Raw genomic sequence first — 23,307 nt, 5'->3', positions numbered from 1 at the left:
GAGCCTCACTACACCATATATGGCCTACCGCAATGGTATAAACGTGAGTGTTGCAAAATTATGTTGCATTAAAGTCACTAATCCATACCTACCGCAACGATAACCATTCATGTCCGTTCGATGTTGCAATAGCCGAATATATGTGTTGCATAGAGTGTCAGTATAATAATTATTTATAATATGACAATAAAATTTACATAAAATAAAGCTCAAATAAGTTTAAATGATAAATTGGAAAAATGTAATATATTAAACATAAAAACACTAAATTTTGGAATACAAATATTATTTTTTATATCATCTCTTTAACATAATTAATTATATTAAAAGAAATAATTTTGAAATTAATTAATTATGAATAAAATAATAATACTGTAATTGAATTATATTTTTAAACATATAAAATATTTATATTTTTAAATAATTAAGAAAATTGAAAATAAAATGAATTATTAAAACAAAATAAAAATTTGATATGTTGTGTGCTCAAAAAGCAAGCGGCAAACTTTCCCCCCTGTTTCATTTGAGTTAGTCATTCAGCACAGAAACAAAACTCTACACACTCACACTGCGCCTTCGTTGAAACATCCTTCGGCTGCTAAAACTCAACTCTCCATCAAATACACCATCTCCGCTGCTCAAACTCACCGGTGATTAGGTAAAATCGGGAACCTCTCCCCTCAAAATCAACTCTTAATTAATTAGGGTTTGGAATCAGGCCTTCAATCGGGAGTTCAATTGAGAGCTTCTTCATTCCGCGGAATTAGGGTTTTCCGATTTATCATTCCTATCCTACATTTTGTTTTTCATTTTGCTTTTCACTTTAATGTTCTTAATTTTGTGTCTTTATGTTTCTCAGGGTTTCAATTGAATTGGGGCTTCACTGGAACTAGGGCTTCAACAGTGTTTTAATTTAATTGCAACTTCGATTTGCTTAGATATAAGGTACAATCCGCGGTTATCCTCTACTTTTAACTTTAAATGTGTGCTTTGTTTCAGATTTTATATATAAATGCATGTTTATCTTTGTATCTTTGTTGTGATTTGTGTTCTATGTTATGTTACCCATCTCTCTGTCTCTCCCCTGTGTCCCCCTCTGTCTCCCTCTCCCTCTCTCTCTCCCCTTTGTTTTGTGATGATAGATTGAGTATGTTTATGTTTATGTTTGTTGGTAATAGATTGTATGAGTTTGGGGTTTGTTGGTTTTGTGATGTCAGTATTTTGTGTGTGTGTGTGTGAGAAAAAGAGAGAGGAGGGGAGGGGGAGAGTGAGACAGAGAGGAATAGAATTTTGGACCTTTTTAAATAAGAAACTGTGTCACTGTTTATGAGTGCGAGAGAGAGAAGGAGAGAGGGGGGGATGTTATGATTGTTAATTTGTGGCTAGTTATTTCTGTTTGTGTTATCGAACTGAAATTTTTGGGTTGATTGCATTGTCTGGAATTATAGTTATGTTTAAATTTGAGTTCATTAATCTTGTCTTATTTACATTACGAAGCCTGATTATGTAGATTCGAATCCAATTATGATTTACATGCTTAAATCATGGATATGTATTATGTTTGCAAACATATGTAAGTTTACATACAGATCTCTTTCTTGTGCCCAAATATTTCTCTTTCTTGTTCAATGGAGTGACTGTCACCTTGCTGGTGCACTTGGATTGCTCAGGATTCTAATTTATAAGGTTGTTTACTAGATATATGCATCTATTATTCTATAAAATTATGATGTCTTCTGAAGCATATGAAGTATCATTGGTATGTAACAGGCATATGAGAGAGGCAAGACGTCTATGTATGTCCATGAGCGAAAAGCTAGCATAAGAGATTTTTATGGTTAGTAAGCCTTGGAAAAGGATATTAGAACTGTTTTTTTTATGGTCAGTAAGAATGTGTTAGGTTGCTAAAACAAGCAAAAGAAGAACAAGAGCAGAGAATCCATGAAGCTTTAACAGGAAAATTTAATGAATGGGAAAACCACAATATATAAGCTTGAAAGTGAGCTTCTAGAGCTCCAAAACCAGGTCTAGAAAGTTAAAGATAATGATCCTATTTGTATTAATCCTGGTGTTCATCTGAAGCTGGTGTTTTTATTATTTGGTGCAGGTTTGCCTGCACTTTTTCTTCTCATATGTCTTGCTATCTACACATGAAAAAGAATCAGTGACTATCTCATATTTTCTACAGCCTTTTGTTGTTTTCATGTTCTCTTTCATGGTTAATGCGAATTAGTACATGAAATTTATTTTGCAGAGAATGATGACAGAAGACCAAAGTACCTCGGCTTTTTAAAATATTTGTTCCAAGTATATTGATTGTGATATTAATTAAGTATTTACCTATTGCTTTTGTTTCTCCATCCAGCAAAATATACAAAGTTTGTTTGATGTTGTGGTCCATGCTGTTAATGAAGATTATGTGGAAATGGCTCAAGGATTTCACCAGGCTTGAGTTTCTTGCTAGTGGAACAGATGACTCCTATTGCCACAGCCTTGGAATCACATATCATGCACTTCATTTATGTATGGAGAAGGGTGTATTTTAGAGAAAAGGCTAGAGAGCACAGGCTAATTGTTGTTACTTTTAGTTGGTTTTGAATTGTTAGGTAATTTGATTTGGTTGGATTTGTTATGAAATTTGTAAGAAAGAATAGTTTATTGGGATGTTTAATATATAAAGAGTATATTTTCAATTTCTTTTAGAATAATGTTGCAAACATGGGACTAGCAAACAGGTGTCCAAACATGGGACTAACATGTGGGATCCATGTGGACCTAAAAAGTGGGACCTACAGGTGGGACCCACAAATGGGTCCCGCTTTTTTTTTTTTGAAATAAGGTCTAACGTAACATAAAATATTTGTTGCTATAAGGTAGTCAGATGTTGCAATAGCGGTCTATTGTGACAGAAAAGCCCGTGTTGCAGTAGGTAACCATAATGTTGCAATAGAAGCCTAGGGCAACATCGAAAAAAGCAACTTAAATTTTATGTTGCAATAGCCCATTTTCGGGCTATGGCAACATATTTTGGGGTTATTGCATCATTTTTTTGATGTTGTTGAAGGCCATATATGGCGTAGTGCCTTCAGGTTCATCCCCGTTAGGGGCCTTGTTGCCAAGCCTGTGCCGCAAGTCTTGCTCGGTTAGTTTTCGTCCCAGGCAGTCGAACACGCTTACACTGGCAGCCTGTGAGCGTTCTCCATTGTCCCTCTCGGGGTTAGCTTCCTAGTCAGCGTTGCCGCCTTCTTTCATACCGCGTTCTCTTTCAAAATCTAGCTTGGTGGGAGTCACCTTGCTAGCCTTTTTTGACCTTGCTGACTTTCTCTTTAAGGAGGCAATCCTCCTACTCATTCTCTTCATTTTTGCCTTCATCTCCTCGCGTGTTAGTTCCCCGCTCGGATCTCTATTGTCTTGCGTACCGCCCTCCGACGTCTTGGGATTTTCTGGGTCACTACGCCATATATGGCCTACCGCAATGGTATGAACTTGAGTGTTGCAAAATTATGTTGCATTAGAGGCCCTAATCCATACCTACCGCAACGATAACCATCAATATCCATTTGATGTTGCAATAGCTGAATATATGTGTTGCATAGAGTATTAGTAAATTAATTATTTATAATATGATAATAAAATTTATAAAAAACAAAATTAAAATAATTTTAAATAATTAATAGATAAAATATAATATATTAAATTGGAAAAGACTAAATGTTAGAATACAACATTAATTTTTATATCTCTTTAAAATAAGTAATTGTAATAAAAATAATAAATTTGAACTATTTAATCATGAATAAAATAATAATACTGAAATTGAATTATATTTTTCAAAATAAAAACTATATTAAATGATTATGTTTTTAAATTATTATGAAATTGAATAATTTAATCTTGAAATTTATTAAATTTGATAAATAATTAGACATATCGTAAAATAAAATTCTAGTTTTTAACATAAAATTTTTAAATTTCAAATAATTATATAATTAAATTTTTAGAAAAAGACAAAGATTTTAATAGAATTTTTTAATAAATAATATGTTAAAAATTTTAAAACAAGTGAAATGGCTTTTTCATTTGTCGCACGGCGGGCTCCAAATATTTGGACAAAATTTGAAGCGGCAAATTTTTTGAGGACACACAGCAGTACTCACACAAGTCCAGATTCTCTAACAATCAGAGTATCAAACACGCTTTATTGACTCGTTCTCTCCCGCAGCTCGTCTCTCTTCTCGATCTCTCCGCTCTCTCTTTCCGCTCGTCTCTCTCTTCATCTCTTTAGATAAAAATGAAGTCGATTTCACTCGTTCTCGTAAAATTGGAGCAAAGCCCTCACAAATCACCAGGATTTTGAATTAAATGTGGGGTTTATTCAATTGATTTGTGCTTGAATCAAAATTGGGGGTTTTCATGCCTTTGATTTGGGGGGTTTTTGGTTATATTGTTTCTTTTCTTAGATCCCTCAACTCTATCTCTAATTTGTTTTATATCTTTGTTCTGTTTTAGGCTGGCTTTGGGTTCCTTAGGGATTGACTGATTTAAATCTTTGATGTGCGCTTCTTCAGCTTAAGGTACTTCGATTTTGTTCTTGGATTTTGAAAACAGGCGTGTGTGTGTATATCGTATGTAATTTTATGATGTATGCTTTTGTATATGTGCTTGTTTCTGGTACTCCGGTTTTAGGTTGAAAAGTTTATCTTTGTAGCTTGACCAGCTTTTATTATGTATCTGGTAGTCTGACTATTCATTAATGAATTGATGTTTTAATTAGTTGCATTAACATGGCAATGAACTGTTTCACTGATGTCATGATGTGTATAATATGGGGTGAAACTAGTTGATTCTGTACTTGACTAAAAGCTTGAACTAAATAAAATGAAGAGCAGAGAATCTTAGTATGTGATTAAGATAGTGAAACGATTTAGGAACTCCCAGCTTATATTTCTTAACTTCTTGATAAGAATTACAGGTTAATAATATGGAATATTAAAGAAACAATTAAAGTAAAAAATTAAAGTTACTAAATATACCTCTTCTGGGGCTGCACAAAGAAGGTAAAACCAGTGATAGATGTGTTCAGGGTCCAAAATCTGGCATACGCGAGATCGTATTTGGTAATTTCTACAACCTGACCTGAATAGCAGGACACATCTCATATTTATTCTCTAGTGCTACATGTATTCTCCAATAGTCCAGCTTTTTATTTAATATATAGTGAAAAATGGGTAATGGCAACTAGTAGTTTAAATTTTATTGTTCGTTCTTGTTTTTTTAATTTTAACTTCATGGAGTGAACTATGACCCACTGAATTATGTTATGTTCTATCTACCTTGTTTAGTGTTCCAGAAGTTTTAGTCTAATACACTGTCACCCTGCTTTTTCTTTGTCTTGTGGTGTGTTCACATTTTTTTTTTCTTATAGTTGTGGTTAACTTATTTTTCATTAAAATTCTGTTCGATTTCATCTGCTTTTACTTATTTCTGGAAACGTTAACATGTATCCAGTCATCACTGCACTTCTAATTTGCTTTGTCATGCATTTGATTTTTGAAAAATAAAACATTAATGCATGGTTTTGATATCTCAGGTTAGGTTGTGGATGTTGGACTTGCAGTTAGAAAATTCAAGAAAGGCGAAGAAGTTGTAGCCATGCTTGGAACAACGGTATAGAATACTCTTATATCTCCGTTTTAGTTCTACCAAGTACTTCATATATTGCGGAATGGATTATGCGAGAAACATTTCAGTTGTTACTGTTATGTTTGCTCATTAATTTTTGCTCATTATGATATTGAAACAGACTAGAGGTGGATTAGTTGAGTATGCAGTAGCAAAGCAAGAAGTGATGGTTCTAAGGCCACTTGAACTATCAGCTGGTGAATGTGCCGCATTAGGCACTCGAGGGTTAACCGCTTACCAATGCCTCATCACAGCGGGAGTAGTCCTTTGAAAAGACACCCACCTATGAACATACTAACTGCTGCAGCTTGAGGTGGTGTTGGTCACTATGCAGTTCAGGTCGCAAAGCTAGGGAACATTCATGTCACTATAACATGTGGCTCTTGCAACATTGATTTTGTGAAGAAGACCTAAAGGATGAGTTGGATTTGTTAGGTAGTTTAGTTTGGTTGGATTTGTTTTGAACTTTGGTTTGTATGAATGATTAGTTAATTTTGCTGTTGATATAGTAAACTTTTGAATAGTTGTTTAATGTTGCAGTACCACACATATATTCAGATATTTAGTACAAAATATGTACAAAATATGTTGTAGAAAGTAGCCCTTGTGGGCCCCACACTTTGACCTCCACATGGGACTGACACGTGTCTGACCCACATGTGGGTCTCATTTTTTTTAAAATCAGAAGTCCAACTTAACATAAAATTTCAGTTGCAATAGGGTAGTTGGTTGTTGCAGTAGCATGTCTATTGTAACAGCAAACCCCATGTTGCAGTAGATAATCATAATGTTGCAATAGAAGCCTAGGGCAACATCGAAAAAAGCAACTTAAATTTTATGTTGCAATAGCCTTTCGGGCTATTGCAACATATTTTGGGGTTATGGCATCATTTTTTGGATGTTGTTGTAGGCCATATATGGCGTAGTGGGTTTTCGGGAATTTCTGACATCTCTCCTCTCTAAGACCGGTAATCCCCTCCTTCTAGCGCCAAAAAGTGTTGTGAGAGGGATTGATACAACACCCCCAGAACTATATTGCACAATTTTAGGGATATCTATTACAACTACGTAAAATACGGCTAGCTTTTAGGGGCTACCGTTAACATAAACTAAAGAAAAACTAAATGTGTGTGAGGGCTGAGCTTGCAAAGAACCAAACAATGAGGCCAGAATTATGGAATTCCGTCCTGCAATTGCCCGAAAATGTACGTCACAAAGGTTCCACGTGCCTCTCTTTAGAGTGTAGAACTCGTGAGTAATGAATCTGAATCCCCCTTGCAAGGTGCCTACACACCTTATTTATATGGATCAAGCCAATATAGTTCTCGATTTAGGACTCTGAAGAGATAAGCTCTTATCCCCTCTAGTTTAGGATAAAACAACTTCCTCTTGTAGTAATCTAGCGGCATCCCACTCCAAGTAGGTCACTTGAAGCCTTCATCTTTGATGTATATCCGAGTATTCGTGAATTATCTCCACCGATTATAATATCCTCATAATACACGTATTTATCCCTTAATTTGTAGATAAATAACAGCTGATATACTCCCATTTCACCTCCAACTCGTCCTCCTAGAGGCAAGGAAGAAGAGTCCTGCCTGGAGTCTGCCTGCCGTCCTGCCCAGGCGGCGTAAGCCTTGCCAGTGGCATCCCCTAACTGCAGCCCTGTAGCTGCAAGCCAGGATGCACTTAGCGGTAACCCCTAGTAGAGGTAACCCCTAAAGCGCCTTCAGAACCCCATTCTAATGGCAGCCTCCATTATGCTTCCAATGCTAGTCCGTATGCCTTCTCGTATGTCTTTAATGGTTCACCCAGCCATGGTGAAGTCCAATATCATTTACCAATTAACTCTAATAAGCCCAAGTAAATCCCAGATGATATGATGGGCTATAAAATAAGCCCAGGGAGATTTTATGGCACAACAATAGTGATAATAATAAATTTTTTTAAGAAAAGAATGTTTTGCAAAGGGGCCAACAAACACATTGTCTCAACCTTACAAATATTAATATTTAAAAAAAATCAAATCTTCCTTAAAAAAATATTATTGAGATTTATATAAAAACTTGAAGATTCATACACATGTATAAATCAAAACTATTGAGTTCAACGTTCTTAAAATAAATTTTATAAATCCGACTCATGTTATATATATTTGAGGGAACAATACTTTAAACTTTTTGTGATGAAATTAATTTTTTTTATTCCCAACAACAACTTGGTTTATGATTAAGATATTCACGTAAAATATTATAAGTTTCTTGAGAAATAATTAGTAAAATTAAAAATGAAAAATACAAATTGAAATAAATTAATCTGATAAAATTATTAAATATTGTTTGTTGCTTCACAAATTCTAAAATTATTTTGAAATTGTTATTCTTTAAATGTAGAGAAAATAACTAATTAAAAACATCACAAGGAGGTGAAGATCATACATAATTGTTGAGTTCCCTCTTGACATTTTGTTCACTTCTTTCATATGTCATACAGAGCCTAATATTATAACATCCAAGCCCATAAGTGGATCCATACCGAACCCCATAAGTGGATCCATACCGAACCCAATAACTAGATGCCTAGGGAACCCAACAACCCACTACACCTTGGCCAGCGCTTATCAAGGCCTATATACTATTCACCAAATCCATGTGGGATGTTACAAAAAAAATTTTGTTCTTACTAAAAGAGGACCTTTTGTTTGAGAGGCCAAAAATGTAAGGGTGAAAGAAAGATAATTGTCTAACAAGACTGATGGTGTAGGTTTTGGTTGGGAGGAAGCCTCTGTCTCCATTCTATAATATGTATATAACTGCAACCAAATTATATAGACTATAGAAAAGAATTTATATAAATTTTTTACAACTAAAAAATACCTTTATACCATTGACAATACTTTTTAAAAAATTATTTATAAGGCCACATGCATAAAACTTATCACTAACTTCCTAATATTAGCTTATATTCCATCTACGCAAACAGAGAGAATATATTGTATTTTACATTGTTAACAAATTTCCGCAAATCGACCATACTTTTTCATCATCGCAGATATATACTACAATAATAATAATTTTCAAAAAAAAAAAGAATATTTTGTAAAGGGGCCAACAAACACAATGTCTTCAACTTACAAATATTGATATTTCAAAAAATCAATTCTTCCCTTAAAATGTATTATTGAGATTTTTCAAAATTATGAAAGATTCTTGCACATGGATAATCAAAACGTTTTTAGTTCAACTTTGTTAATACTTAATTTTATAAATCCCAAAAACATCTATATATATTTGAGGGAACAATACATGAAATTCTTATGTATTGGAATTAATTTTTCATTCCCAACAACAATTTGGTTTGTTATTAAGATATTCACCAAAAAACAAATTCCTTAAGAAATAATTAGTATAATTTAAAATGAGTAATAAAAATGGAGAAAGAATAATCTGTTAAAATAATTTCATTAGTGTTTGTCACATTATTGGTTTCTTGAAATCCATGATTAAAATTTAACATCTTAGTTAGCACATAGGAACACCATAACTTTTTAAACCGTTTCAAAAATTATAAATAATGTTTGAAATTGAATTGTGTTACATGTATTTCCTTGGGGTTGCATTAAGAGATTTTAGCCTATTTTTCAACTAGAGAACAATACAACATTTAATATATGAAATATCTACCGAACATTTGTTCTACACAAAACAATTGTTGTCAATATTTTGCAGATTGTTCTCAATGAATAACAAAATATGTATAATGATTGTAATTGTTATTGTTTAAATGTAGACAAAATAATTGATTCAAAACATTGTTTTAACTCGATTTTGCGGGGTTAAATGCCAAGAATTATTTAACTAAATAATTAAATTAATAACTAAAACGCAAAGAATTGGTAACGCGGAAAAACCCCTTGTAGGGCAAAAACCGCGGGTGGGGATGGATACCCAGCCGAAAAAGAGTTCCACTGATAAACTTGTGTGTTACAGTGCGAATGATATGTGATCAAGATGTCCTTTATCTTCATGTATTCTAGTCTATTTATACTACTGTTACATGAGATTTCGTTGGTTACAATTTCCTACTTTTACTCCGCACTTCACCCACGTGCAACTAACTCCCCGTATCCTCAATGCTTATCACTTGTTTTGAAACGTGGCTTACGTCTCGGAATCCACCTCTCTGACTTGATCTTCATGCATGCAAAAGTGTTATCCATATCAATTTGAATTAACGTACATATCTTGTCGTTATCATCACGTGACACCAGCTTTTGTCACGTTACAGCCAAGCAAAATTCGAGACCTAACAATAGCCCCATATTTTATTTGATAATATATTAAATAAAATATCAGTCTATTTGATCCCGAGTGTCGTGTATCGTAATTCTCGCATATTGTAGCGTGTGTATCGGTTTTTAGTCTTCACGTCATTACCCGAAGAGTCACATCCGGCTCTTTCTACTAGATTCACGCGAGCCTTTTATGTTCCCAATATTTATCCCTAGTTTTTCTCTTATCAAAATCCCTCTTTAAATAAATTGCTCCCTACCTTCTGTTCTTATTCTCAAACCCGTCTTTGCTTTTGTGTCGATTTGTCTCCTCCTGATACCATGGCGAGAAAAAACCCCAAAAACTCCTCTCTTCGCATCAATGAGCCCAGTAACGAAACTGTCGCCTATTGTGATTGGATTCCTACTTATTCCTTGGATTCAACTGAACATCACTTTAGTACCATGCCCTCGGAAAAACTTGTCGAGGTGCAGATGCTCTTTCGCTCCGACGTCGTTGCCGTCATTCCTGACCCTCCTGTTGAGGCTGACTGGTTCAGAGAGAACTGGGTTTGCTTTTATTACTATCCTTTTGAAGTTCGCATGACATTCCCCTTCTCGAAACTGGTTACGGATGTTCTGAAATCCTTGAATGTTGCTCCTGGTCAACTTATGCCGTTCGCATGGAGGACTCTAGCCTGTTTGGATGCGATCGAAGCTAAGCACAACCTCCAGATTGACGTCGATGTGATCAAGTGCTGTTATTCGTTGAAAAAGGATGAGCCCCTCATTTTGAACAATGACACGGTGAATGATCGCGGGTGGAAACATGATTTCTTTTTCGCGGAGAGAGATTCTCTTGGAGTTGAGGGCGGCAAGAGGCCCGACCAGTGGAACACTGATGGTAATTTCATCTCTTACTTGTATCATCTGTGTGTGTGGTTTTTATTTGAGAAAATCGTTTCATATTCTCTTGTTAGATTGCTCTCCTTTTCATGCTGTTACAATTGTGGCTTGGATATTTCTGTTTACTATTTTTTTGTAATTATTCACGCAGAACCGACCTTTGATTTTGATGATGGGAATTCACACGCCAGGGGCGTTATGAATAAGATCCTTGCTTTACCCATTGGGGACAGACTCTGGCCGAATTGCTTGAACAGGCCCATCAGGAATGCTGGATTTGTTGATGCCAGAGACTTTGCAAACAGAATGAATAAGGCGATTGTGAAACATAACCCTGGTATTGGTGAGAAGGCTTCATCGTCTGGCCTGGCTAATCATACTCGTGGTAAACAAATCCTTACCTCATCGGCGAAGCCATCCGTATCAATCCACATCATGTCTTCTGGATCTGACGATACTCCCAAATATCTGATGACATTGAACTTAGCTCTGGGCACCAGTTTTCTAGAGGTATCCATCGTGCATTTTCTTCTTTGAAATGTCTATGGTTGGCACTTTGTTTATCTGTTGTTCTTTTACTGTGGTTTTCCCCTGTTTGCGTGATTGTAGAGTTCAAAGCACCTGTTATCAATCCTGTTATTATGTCTAGTCATGAGCTCTTTGCTAAGCGTGCTCGCTTTGATAGGTTTGGAGAGGCTGAATCCTCGAGGGCTGCCTTGTTTGTTAGTCCCGGTGCAAGCCCCATGTCGAAGAAGGTCAGAATTGACTCCTCCGAAAACACTCTCAACTCCGACTCGACCAATCTTCCCATTACTTATGAATACTCAATTGATGCCAAGCCTTCAAGCTTCTCACCCATGCTCAAGGACCTTCTTCTCAGTCAGTCTTTGGAGGGTCTTTCTTCCAAGAACCTCGAAGACATTATTGGATATTCTGCTCGGCACATTTTCCATGTATGTTTCTGATCTTGTGCACTCTCGTCTTTTATCCCTTTGTTAGATTTTTTATTGTTGTTGCATCTTCCAGGCTTTACAAACTGTTCTCGTGACCAATGAGATTTATTGTTATGACAGGAATTTGCAGGTGTCAAGACGTGACGTGAAGGGTTGTTGACATGACATGGCGAGAAGGGCTGCAGTTGGCATCAAGCAAGCTGACGGGATTAGAAGGCCATAGACTAAAGACTCACAGTTGTGCTGAGAGTAATGGATAACTACAAGGACTGGGTCTCAACTTATCCACCTATATAGGAGGAGACTTTCAATATCAGTTGAGAGGTGGCCACCGAAATAGGAGGGAGCAGCTTGCACGTGGGAGTAACAAGGAGAAAAAGAAGGAGTTGGAAGATAGCAGGACTCTCACTACTACTAGTATAAATAGATGAAGCTAGATAAAGAAGATAACGACAATCCATTCATCTAAATTATCCTCTAGTGGCTTAGCATATTAGTTAATACGTAGCTTACCTTCTACTTATTCTTTCAACTTGTATTCTCAAACATTTGTACTACAACATGATAGTGGATTACTTTTAGGCTGGGTAACCAATCCCACCCGCGGTTTTTACCCTATTCAGGGGTTTTCCGCGTCACCATTTTCTTGTGTCTTTAATTTATATGCAATTTAATTCTTTAGCATTTAACCCCGCAAAATCTAGCACGAACATTTATGCTCGTAATGCTAAGATGGTCAAGGAGCTTGAAAGCGAGCGTAATAAGTGTTTGGCCAAGATACAGTCTCTCAAGGAGGTTGCTGAATCTCGTTTGCAATTGGTGGGCTCTATTCAGCATGAGTTCGATGAATTTGCTCGTAGGGTGAAGAACTTGGAGTCTACTATGCATGACGAAGCCCAGAAACTCGTGACCCAGCAAATTATGAAGGCCCGTGTTGAGACGATGATGGAATTTCAGCGTGGTGAATGGAACCTCAGTGATGTTGGCGACACGATCAATATCTACAATGCTGCTTACCCTGAAGATGCATCTCCAGTTGGCGTTCCTGATGGTGGCGAGCAGGTCCCCAAGCCCGTGGACGATGCTGCTCGTGCTTGATTCTTCTACTTTTATCTACTCGTTTTTATGAACATCTATTTTGGTGAATGATTTCATATTATTGAACTTGTTTCCTGCCCTGTTTCAATCCGTGAGTGGGGGTTGGCGGATATTATGATCCTGTTTCGCTCTTAGCGGGGATCTTTTATGTTATGTCGAACTGCTATCTATGTTCCGTTATGATGATTATCGTTTCGCTTTCCTTCTTTTGGTTATCTTGTGGTATTTTTGATTGTTAGTGTCTCAATAGTGCATCATATTTAATACTAATATTTGTGTTCTCGTATTTGTATGGGTTGTTTTGTTTCTGAGTACACTATTTCTCGTGACATTATGGTTTCATTGTCGAGTCATATTTGCCGTTCTCGTTTTTGTCATTTGCAACCGTTGCTGTCGAATATTTATAATTTTAATCGTCGGTGCATGCACTTGTAGGCTAGTTAAGAGGCCAAAATCCCTCTTGAAACTTAGCAGCTAATTGTAGTTGTGGATGTCGGGAGCAATCTTATGTTTAGATTTTAAAATCAAGCTTGTTATATGTTTAAACAGGCGTCGATATGTTGTGGGGGTGATCAGCCCTTTGAGTACGTAGTAAATGCGCACAACGAGAGTAAAAATTATGTAAATTAAACAGCGCAATTAATTTTAAAGCAAATTATGGACGCACAGTATACCACGAAACCATACAAGGATACAAATGTTAGACGCACATATGCACATATTTAGACGGAAGTACGAACATGTTTTATTGATTGTTGCCAACTTGAGCATGGTAACTAGTGCAAAACAAATCCTAAGTGGCGAAAGGCCAAAACAATTCTGCTAGATTATTCATAGAGATGCAACTACTAATATAAAATGACAGTGAAAGTGAGACACTTTACACATGATATGCCTTCAAATGAAATGCATTCCAGCTCCTTGGCACTTGTACTCCGTTCATTGTGCACAATTGATATGCTCCTCGTCCGTCCACAGCGTCTATCAAGTAAGGTCCTTCCCATGTGTCAGCAAATTTTCCTGCCGTCGAGTCCATCGTGTTTTGGAACACCTTTCTAAGGACCATGTCCCCAACAGCGAATGACCTTACTCGAACGTGTTTGTTGTAGCTGTTTGCAACCCTTCGCTGATACGATTCGAATCGCATCTTTGCCATTTCTCTTAGCTCGTCCACTGTATCCACGTCATAAACCAGTGCGTCCTGATTGTCTTCAGCAGTCTGCAAGCCGTATCTCGCTGTCGCCATCATGACTTCAATAGGTAAGACAGCTTCGGTACCGTAGACGAGGCTGTAAGGGGTCTATCCCGTCGAGATCTTTGGCGTCGTCCTGTCGGACCAGAGGACCCAAGGCAACTCCTCAGCCCATCGCCCTTTACATGTCGTCAGCCTCTTTTTGAGGTTATTGATGATAATCTTGTTGCTCAACTCAGCCTGTCCGTTTGCTTGTGGGTAACGTGGTGTTGACTTGATCAGAGCAATGTTGTATTTCTTGCAAAACGTTTCAGTCTTGTCGCTTATAAACTGAGACCCATTGTCACAGACGATTTCAGATGGTATTCCGAACTTGCACAATATGTTTCTCTTAATGAACGAGATTACCTCTTTTGACGTCACCTGTCGGAACGCCTCTGCTTCAATCCACTTTGAGAAGTAATCCGTCACTGCTAACATGAAGACTTTCTGTCCCGGTGCCACCGGCATCTTTCCAACGATATCCATCCCCCATTTCATAAAAGGCCAAGACGGTATCGACGCATGCAAGGGTTCTGACGGCTGGTGCAAGACAGGAGCGTGTCGTTGGCAGGCGTCGCATTTTCTGACAAACTCGAGGGCGTCTTGACGCAGTGTCGGCCAATAGTAGCCCATACGTAGTACCTTCAGGGACAAGTTTCTTGCTGCCATATGATTCCCGCATTCACCTTCATGGACATCTTGCAGTACTGTATTTGCTTCTGACTTGTTCAGACACCTCTGCCAAACTCCCGACGCTGACTTTTTGAACAGGACGTTGTCGAAGACTGTGAAGCGTGAGACTCTCATTCTTAGCGTCCTTGCTTCCTGGGCATTAGTTGGCTGTTGTCCATGCAGCAAGTAATCCTTGTAGATTTTCATCCATGCGTCATCTTCATCTCGTACATGGAGAACCTCCGTATCCTCTCCTACTACTTTCATCCTTTCCGTTGCAAGCCTCATGATGTGGATAATAGGTATACTTGTCGCATTGACGTTTTTGAAGACAGCACCAATACCTGCTAATGCGTCCGCCTGCGTGTTTAGTTCCCTTGACACTTGTTGTATGTTGAAAGTGTCGAATCTCTTTTGTAAGCCCCTGACCACTTCGAGGTAAGTCGCCATCTAGGTAAGACTTCGAGGTAATGTCCAAGATAAAATTTCTGCTTTTGTCATGACCTGCCTGTATTCCTCTTCGGCTTGTTGTAGTAGGCTTGGGCTGAAGTCCGCCACAAAGTCTGCCAAAGCCTGAGATTTGACAACTGTCCTCGCGTCATAGACGATGTCATATGTACTGAGTCGTATAGCCCACTTTGCCATCCTTCCCATCAACTCTGGTTTACTGAGAACCATTTGTAAGGGAAAGTTTGTCATGACATGTATTTTGTGTGACTCGAAATAATGTCGTAATTTAGTAAATGTCATGGCTAATGCAAGAACTAACTTTTCAAGTAGCGTGTACCTTGTTTCTGCATCGATTAAGCTCTTGCTCACGTAGTATATGGGTGACTTGTTGTTCTCGACTGCCTTGACGAGAACAGCGCTGACAGCATGGTCTGTGACGGAAAGGTAGATATACAAGTCTTCGCCTTCTACTGGCTTTGACAACAGGGGAGGAGTCGACAGATACCTCTTCAGGTCGTCCAGTGCTGCCTCATGTTTTTCCGACCACTGAAATGCCTTATTCTTTCTGAGGACATCATAGAACAATCGACACCTATCTGAGGAATGTGATATGAATCTGTTGAGGTCTGCCACTCTTCCCGTCAGCTTTTGTACTTTTGGACATTAGAAGGGCTTGTTAACTCAAAAATTGTTCTTATCTGTTCCGGACTCGCCTCAATTCCTATCCTCGTCACCATGTGGCCCAAAAATTTCCCCGATGACACCACAAAGTTGCACTTCGATGGGTTCAGCTTCATGTTGAACTATCTCAATATATCAAACACCTCCTTGAGATCCCTGATGTGGTTTTCAACATTTACAGATTTCACCACCATGTCGTCAATGTACACCTCCATTGTTCGACCGATTTGTTCCATGAACATCTTATTGACGAGACGTTGGAACGTTGCTCCCGCATTTCGTACTCCAAATGGCATTGCCAAGTAGCAATATATTCCTCGGTCAGTGATGAATGCTGTCTTTTCTGCATCTGATGGCTCCATCTGAATCTGATTGAACCCACTTGAAGCGTCGAGAAATGTCAACAGCTCATGTCCTGCTGTCGAGTCAACCATTGTGTCGATGTGAGGTAAGGGGTAAGGATCTTTGGGGCAAGCCTTGTTCAAGGTGTAATCAACACAAACTCTTCATTTCCCGTTTTTCTTTTGAACAATGACGACATTGGCAAGCCATTCCGGGTAATCGACCTCCTTGTTCATCCCGGCTTTTAATAGTCGGTTTACTTCGTCGTTGATGATTTTGTTTCTCTCAGCAGCGAACTTCCTTCTTTTCAATTGGACGGGTGTAAAAGATGAGTCGACATTCAGCTTGTGTGTAATTACTTCAGGGCTAATGCCCGTGATGTCTTCATGCCCCCAAGCAAAGGCGTCCAGCCTAGTTGTCAAGAACTCCACCAGGTTTGCCTCCAATGTACCTGTCAAGTCTTCACCAATCAGGACTTTCTTGTCATCACCTGTCAAGTCGACTTCTGCCAATTGCTCGGGGCCTGTCATGGTGACCTGAGGCGTCTCCTTGGCTTCATGTTGAACTATCGGCTTCATGCTTTTTTTATAGCAATCCCTAGCGACGCTTTGGTCACCTACGATCTGCTGTACCCCCCACGGCGTCGGGAATTTGAGGACCTGATGGTATGTAGATGGTACTGCTTTCAGGTCGTGAATCCATGGTCTTCCCATACTGATGTTGTATGTAGGGTCTCCGTCAATGATCACGTACTTCGTCAGCAAGTTCAATCCCTGAGCATATGTTGGCAAGGTGATTTCTCCGACAGTCCTTTTCCTTTCTCCACTAAAGCCGACCAGTGTTGTCGTCTTCTTGATCATGTCGGTTTCAGCCAATCCCATCTGTTGTAGTGTACTCAGCATCATGATGTTCGCCGCACTCCCATTGTCAACCAGGATGCGTTTTATGATATAATTTCCCACCGGTAAGGAGATTACAAGGCTGTCATGTTGAGGTTCTGAGACATGTTTCCTGTCAAACTCATTAAAAGTCAGCGTTGGAATGCTGTAGTCCAGAACATCTGCCTTTGATACCCTCACACCAGTTTCCCTTGCTACACGTTTTGCCTGAGAATATGTTGTGCCCGACACCTCTGATCCCCCCGCTATAAAGTTAATCACCTTCTGGTGTGGCGGCGGAGGCGGCTGCCTTGGTGACGTTCTGTCCTTTCTCGCATGTGTCGACTTATTCTTTGTCATGAACTCAGACAAGTACCCCTTCTTGACTAAGACTTCCAATTCCTACATTAAGGCCACGCAATCATAAGCGCGGTGTCCGTAGTCTCCATGGAAATCACACCATAGCTTTGAATCCGGATTCGACTTTGGTTTGTTTGATTTGGGGGGCCACTTGACGGCGTCTCCCATCTTAGTGAATTCTCTCATTAAGGCCGAAGGTGTCAATGTGAAACCGTAACTGTCATATGTTGGAGGCAGGTTGGGGTCCTTTCTCCAATCCGTCCTCTCCTGTGCAGAGCTAACCCTTGTGTCATCGTGCGTTGGCCTGACATAAGGTCTGGTGTCGTGGACCCTCGACGTCGTGACCTTCATGTTCGGACGGTAGTACTTGTCATCTTCTTCCCTCCTGTCCTCTTCCAATCTTACTTGGGCCATCGCCTTCGCCTGTACGTCATCCATACTCCTGCATGGGTACTTAGTTAACTCGTCGTAGAGCGGTGAGTCCCTTTCAAATCCTCTTCTAAACGCCTCAATCGCTGTGGGCACGTCGCAGTTAGTTATGGTCACTTTCTCCCTGTTGAATCGCGTGAGGTAATCCCTGAGTGGTTCCCGATATCTCTGCACGATCTTGTAGAGGTCGCTCGTCGTCTTTTCGAACACCCTACTGCTTGCGAATTGTAAATTGAAAGCGTCAACCAGGTCGGCGAACGTTTCTATGGAGCCATTGGGTAGATTCACAAACCACTGTAGAGCTGGACCGGCCAACGTGGACCCAAAACATTTACACATGCACGCCTCTCTTAGGTCTTTCGTTATCGGGACCGTAAACATCCGCTGCTTGTATTGTGCTACGTGTTCTAGAGGATCAGTCGACCCGTCATATGCTTTCATAGAGGGAACGTTGAAACGTTTTGGCGTCTTTACCAAGGCAATGTCATCCACAAAAGGAGAGTCAGCGTAGCTTGTCGGTGTTGCCTTTTCCAGAAGTTTAGGAACTCCGGGAATGCGTTGTACCATTTCTTGCCAAAGGAGGACCTTTTATTTGAGATGTCACGGATGTGAGGGTGAAAGAATGATAATCATGTAACAAGACTGAGGGTGTTGGTTTTGGTGGGGAGGAAGCCATTCTATCTATCCCCAATTCTATAATATCTTTATAATTGCAAGACTTGTGCACAGCCGCATTATATACCCTATAGAAAAGGCTCTGAATAAACTTTTTACAACTAAATAATACCTTTTCATAACTGGTAATACTTTTTCCAAAAATTATTTGTAAGGCTACATGCATCCAACTTATCACTAACTTACAAATAAAAAGATTCGGAATAGTACAAGGAATCAATTATTCAAATTTTGTCAGGATGACTGTTTATAGATTATATTTCAAGCATATAGAGAGAGAATATAATATATTTTACATTAACTAAAAATTTAGACAAATCAACAATACTATTTCATCATATCAAAAATTTAGTAGTGATATTAATAATTTTTTTTAAGAAAAGAATCTTTTGCAAAGGGGCCAACAAACACATTGTCTCAACCTTACAAATATTAATATTTAAAAAAATCAAATCTTCCATAAAAAAATATTATTGAGATTTATATAAAAACTTGAAGATTCCTACACATGTATAAATCAAAACTATTGAGTTCAACGTTCTTAAACTAAATTTTATAAATCCGACTCATGTTATATATATTTGAGGGAACAATACTTTAAATTTTTTGTGATGAAATTATTTTTTTTTATTCCCAACAACAACTTGGTTTATGATTAAGATATTCACGTAAAATATTATAAGTTTCTTGAGAAATAATTAGTAAAATTAAAAATGAAAAATAAAAATTGAAATAAATTAATCTGATAAAATTATTAAATATTGTTTGATGCTTCACAAATTCTAAAATTATTTTGAAATTGTTATTCTTTAAATGTAGAGAAAATAACTGATTGAAAACATCACAAGGAGGTGAAGATCATACATAATTGTTGAGTTCCCTCTTGACATTTTGTTCACTTCTTCCATATGTCATACAGAGCCTAATATTATAACATCCAAGCCCATAAGTGGATCCATACCGAACCCAATAACAAGATGCCTAGGGAACCCAACAACCCACTACACCTTGGCCAGCGCTTATCAAGGCCTATATATCCATGTGGGATGTTACAAAAAAAATTTTGTTCTTACTAAAAGAGGACCTTTTGTTTGAGAGGCCAAAAATGTAAGGGTGAAAGAAAGATAATTGTCTAACAAGCCTGATGGTGCAGGTTTTGGTTGGGAGGAAGCCTCTTTCTCCATTCTATAATATGTATATAACTGCAACCAAATTATATAGACTATAGAAAAGGCTTTATATAAATTTTTTACAACTAAAAAATACCTTTATACCATTGACAATACTTTTTAAAAAATTATTTATAAGGCCATATGCATAAAACTTATCACTAACTACCTAATATTAGATTAATTTAAAAGTTTTTACACAGGTGACTATTATAGTTTATATTCCATCTACGCAAACAAAGAGAATATATTGTATTTTACATTGATTACAATTTTCGGCAAATCGACCATACTTTTTCATGATCGCAGATATATACTACAATAATAATAATTTTCAAAAAAAAAAAAGAATATTTTGTAAAGGGGCCAACAAACACAGTGTCTTCAACTTACAAATATTGATATTTCAAAAAATCAATTCTTCCTTCAAAAGTATTATTGAGAATTTTCAAAATTGTGAAAGATTCTTGCACATGGATAGTCAAAACGTTTTTTATTCAACTTTGTTAATACTTAATTTTACAAATCCCAAAAACATCTATATATATTTGAGGGAACAACACATGAAATTTTTATGTATTGGAATTAATTTTTCATTCCCAACAACAATTTGGTTTATTATTAAGATATTCACCAAAAAACAAATTCCTTAAGAAATAATTAGTATAATTTAAAATGAGTAATAAAAATGGAGAAAAAATAATCTGTTAAAATAATTTCATTAGTATTTGTCACATTATTGGTTTCTTGAAATCCATGACTATAATTTAACATCTTAGTTAGCACATACTAACACCGTAACTTTTTAAACGGTTTGAAAAATTCTAAGCAATATTTGAAATTGAATTGTGTTACATGTGTTTTTGTATTTCTTTGGGGTTGCACTAAGAGATTTTAGACTATTTTTCAACTAGTGAACGATACAACATTTAATATATGAAATATCTACAGAACATTTGTTCTACACAGAACAATTGTTGTCAATATTTTGCAGATTGTTCTCAATGAATAACAAAATATGTATAATGATTGAAATTGTTATTTTTTAAATGGAGACAAAATAATTGATTCAAAACATCATAAGTGGGTGAAGATCATACATAACACATTTATGATTAAGAAGACCTATGAACTCACCTATATAATTCTAATCAAGAGCAATTACTTCGGTTGTGGATTCATATAGATCTTTTAAAGACCTCGTCTTCCTCTTGCGGAGCTTCTTCTTAGTGTATGGAGAACCTTGTGCCCTCTTGCCATCTTGTTCACTGTTGTGGTGGTTCTTCCATATATTATACAGTCTAATATAATTTTTGTTTCTTACCAAAGGAGGACCTTTTATTTGAGATGCCACGGATGTGAGGGTGAAAGAATGATAATCATCTAACAAGACTGAGGGTGTTGGTTTTGGTGGGGAGGAAGCCATTCTATCTATCCCCAATTCTATAATATCTTTATAATTGCAAGACTTGTGCACAGCGGCATTATATAGCCTATAGAAAAGGCTCTGAATAAACTTTTTACAACTAAATAATACCTTTTCATAATTGGTAATACTTTTTCCAAAAATTACTTGTAAGGCTACATGCATCCAACTTATCACTAACTTAGAAATAAAAAGATTGGGAATAGTACAAGAGAATCAATTATTCAAATTTTGTCAGGATGACTGTTTATACCTTATATTTCAAGCATATAGAGAGAGAATATAATATATTTTACATTAACTAAAAATTTGGACAAATCAACAATACTATTTCATCATATCAAAAATTTAATAGTGATAATAATAAATTTTTTGAAGAAAAGAATCTTTTGCAAAGGGGCGAACAAACACATTGTCTCAACCTTACAAATATTAATATTTAAAAAAATCAAATCTTCCTTAAAAAAATATTATTGAGATTTATATAAAAACTTGAAGATTCCTACACATGTATAAATCAAAACTATTGAGTTTAACGTTCTTAAACTAAATTTTATAAATCCGACTCATGTGATATATATTTGAGGGAACAATACTTTAAATTTTTTGTCATGAAATTAGTTTTTTTTATTCCCAACAACAACTTGGTTTATGATTAAGATATTCGTGTAAAATATTATAAGTTTCTCGAGAAATAAATAGTAAAATTAAAAATGAAAAATACAAATGGAAATAAATTAATCTGATAAAATTATTAAATATTGTTTGTTACTTCACAAATTCTAAAATTATTTTGAAATTGTTATTCTTTAAATGTAGAGAAAAATAACTGATTGAAAACATCACAAGGAGGTGAAGATTATACATAATTGTTGAGTTCCCTCTTGACATTTTGTTCACTTCTTCCATATGTCATACGGAGCCTAATATTATAACATCCAAGCCCATAAGTGGATCCAGACCGAACCCAATAACTAGATGCCTAGGGAACCCAACAACCCACTACACCTTGCCCCGCTTATCAAGGCCTATATACTATTCACCAAATGTGGGATGTTACAAAAAAATTTTGTTCTTACTAAAAGAGGACCTTTTGTTGGAGAGGCCATAAATGTACGGGTGAAAGAAAGATAATTGTCTAACAAGACTGATGGTGTTGGTTTTGGTTGGGAGGAAGCCTCTATCTCCATTCTATAATATGTATATAACTGTAACCAAATTATATAGACTATAGAAAAGGCTTTATATAAATTTTTTACAACTAAAGAATACCTTTATACCATTGACAATACTTTTTAAAAAATTATTTATAAGGCCACATGCATAGAACTTATCACTAACTTCCTAATATTAGATTAATTTAAAAGTTTTTGCACATGTGACTATTATAGCTTATATTCCATCTACGCAAACAGAGAGAATATATTGTATTTTACATTGATTACAAATTTCGGCAAATCGACCATACTTTTACATCATCGCACATATATACTACAATAATAATAATTTTTAAAAAAAAGAATATTTTGTAAAGGGGCCAACAAACACAATGTCTTCAACTTACAAATATTGATATTTCAAAAAATCAATTCTTCCTTCAAAAAGTATTATTAAGATTTTTCAAAATTGTGAAAGATTCTTGCACATGGATAGTCAAAACGTTTTTAGTTCAACTTTGTTAATACTTAATTTTACAAATCCCAAAAATATCTATATATATTTGAGAGAACAATACACAAAATTCTTATGTATTGGAATTAATTTTTCATTCCCAACAACAATTTGGTTCATAATTAAGATATTCACCAAAAAACAAATTCCTTAAGAAATAATTAGACTAATTTAAAATGAGTAATAAAAATGGAGAAAAAATAATCTATTAAAATAATTTCATTAGTGTTTGTCACATTATTGGTTTCTTTAAATCCATGATTATAATTTAACATCTTAGTTAGCACAGAGTAACACCGTAACTTTTTAAACTGTTTCAAAAATTCTAAGCAATATTTGAATTTGAATTGTGTTACATGTGTTTTTGTATTTCCTTGGAGTTGCACTAAGAGATTTTAGCCTATTTCTCAA

At 36.5% G+C, this 23,307-nt stretch overlaps 2 protein-coding genes and 2 long non-coding RNA genes across 6 annotated transcripts; 2 read left to right on the top strand and 2 right to left on the bottom strand.

Annotated features, from left to right (window-relative positions):
* The first annotated feature begins 389 nt into the window (after positions 1–389).
* LOC135152023 (uncharacterized) lies at positions 390–2,714 on the top strand. Its single transcript, XR_010291094.1, has 3 exons — positions 390–658; positions 860–945; positions 2,366–2,714. It is a non-coding gene; the product is annotated as an uncharacterized LOC135152023 (long non-coding RNA).
* A 1,434-nt stretch (positions 2,715–4,148) lies between these two features.
* On the top strand, positions 4,149–6,255 carry LOC135152382 (uncharacterized). 3 transcript variants are annotated; one of them, XR_010291472.1, is made up of 4 exons: positions 4,149–4,296; positions 4,510–4,574; positions 5,591–5,667; positions 5,804–6,255. It is a non-coding gene; the product is annotated as an uncharacterized LOC135152382 (long non-coding RNA). The 3 variants fall into 3 exon arrangements; XR_010291473.1 differs by having other exon boundaries at positions 4,153–4,364; XR_010291471.1 differs by having other exon boundaries at positions 4,161–4,574.
* Positions 6,256–16,452: 10,197 nt separating this feature from the next.
* LOC108217032 (uncharacterized) lies at positions 16,453–17,526 on the bottom strand. The gene has a single exon (XM_017389885.1). The coding sequence runs from the start codon at positions 17,524–17,526 to the stop codon at positions 16,453–16,455; it is 1,074 nt and encodes a 357-aa protein (XP_017245374.1).
* A 42-nt stretch (positions 17,527–17,568) lies between these two features.
* LOC108217031 (uncharacterized) lies at positions 17,569–18,522 on the bottom strand. The gene has a single exon (XM_017389884.1). The coding sequence runs from the start codon at positions 18,520–18,522 to the stop codon at positions 17,569–17,571; it is 954 nt and encodes a 317-aa protein (XP_017245373.1).
* Positions 18,523–23,307: the final 4,785 nt, after the last annotated feature.

This window comes from Daucus carota, chromosome 4 (assembly GCF_001625215.2).
Source record: "Daucus carota subsp. sativus chromosome 4, DH1 v3.0, whole genome shotgun sequence".
Taxonomy (NCBI): Eukaryota; Viridiplantae; Streptophyta; class Magnoliopsida; order Apiales; family Apiaceae; genus Daucus; species Daucus carota.
The sequence above is the reverse complement of the archived record's forward strand: the minus strand, read 5'-3'. Positions and strand labels throughout refer to the sequence as shown.

Bases quoted from the DNA above. Each gene is read 5' to 3' on its own strand.
- LOC108217032 (XM_017389885.1), bottom strand. From the start codon at position 17,526: ATGACAAAGAATAAGTCGACACATGCGAGAAAGGACAGAACGTCACCA.
- LOC108217031 (XM_017389884.1), bottom strand. From the start codon at position 18,522: ATGGTACAACGCATTCCCGGAGTTCCTAAACTTCTGGAAAAGGCAACA.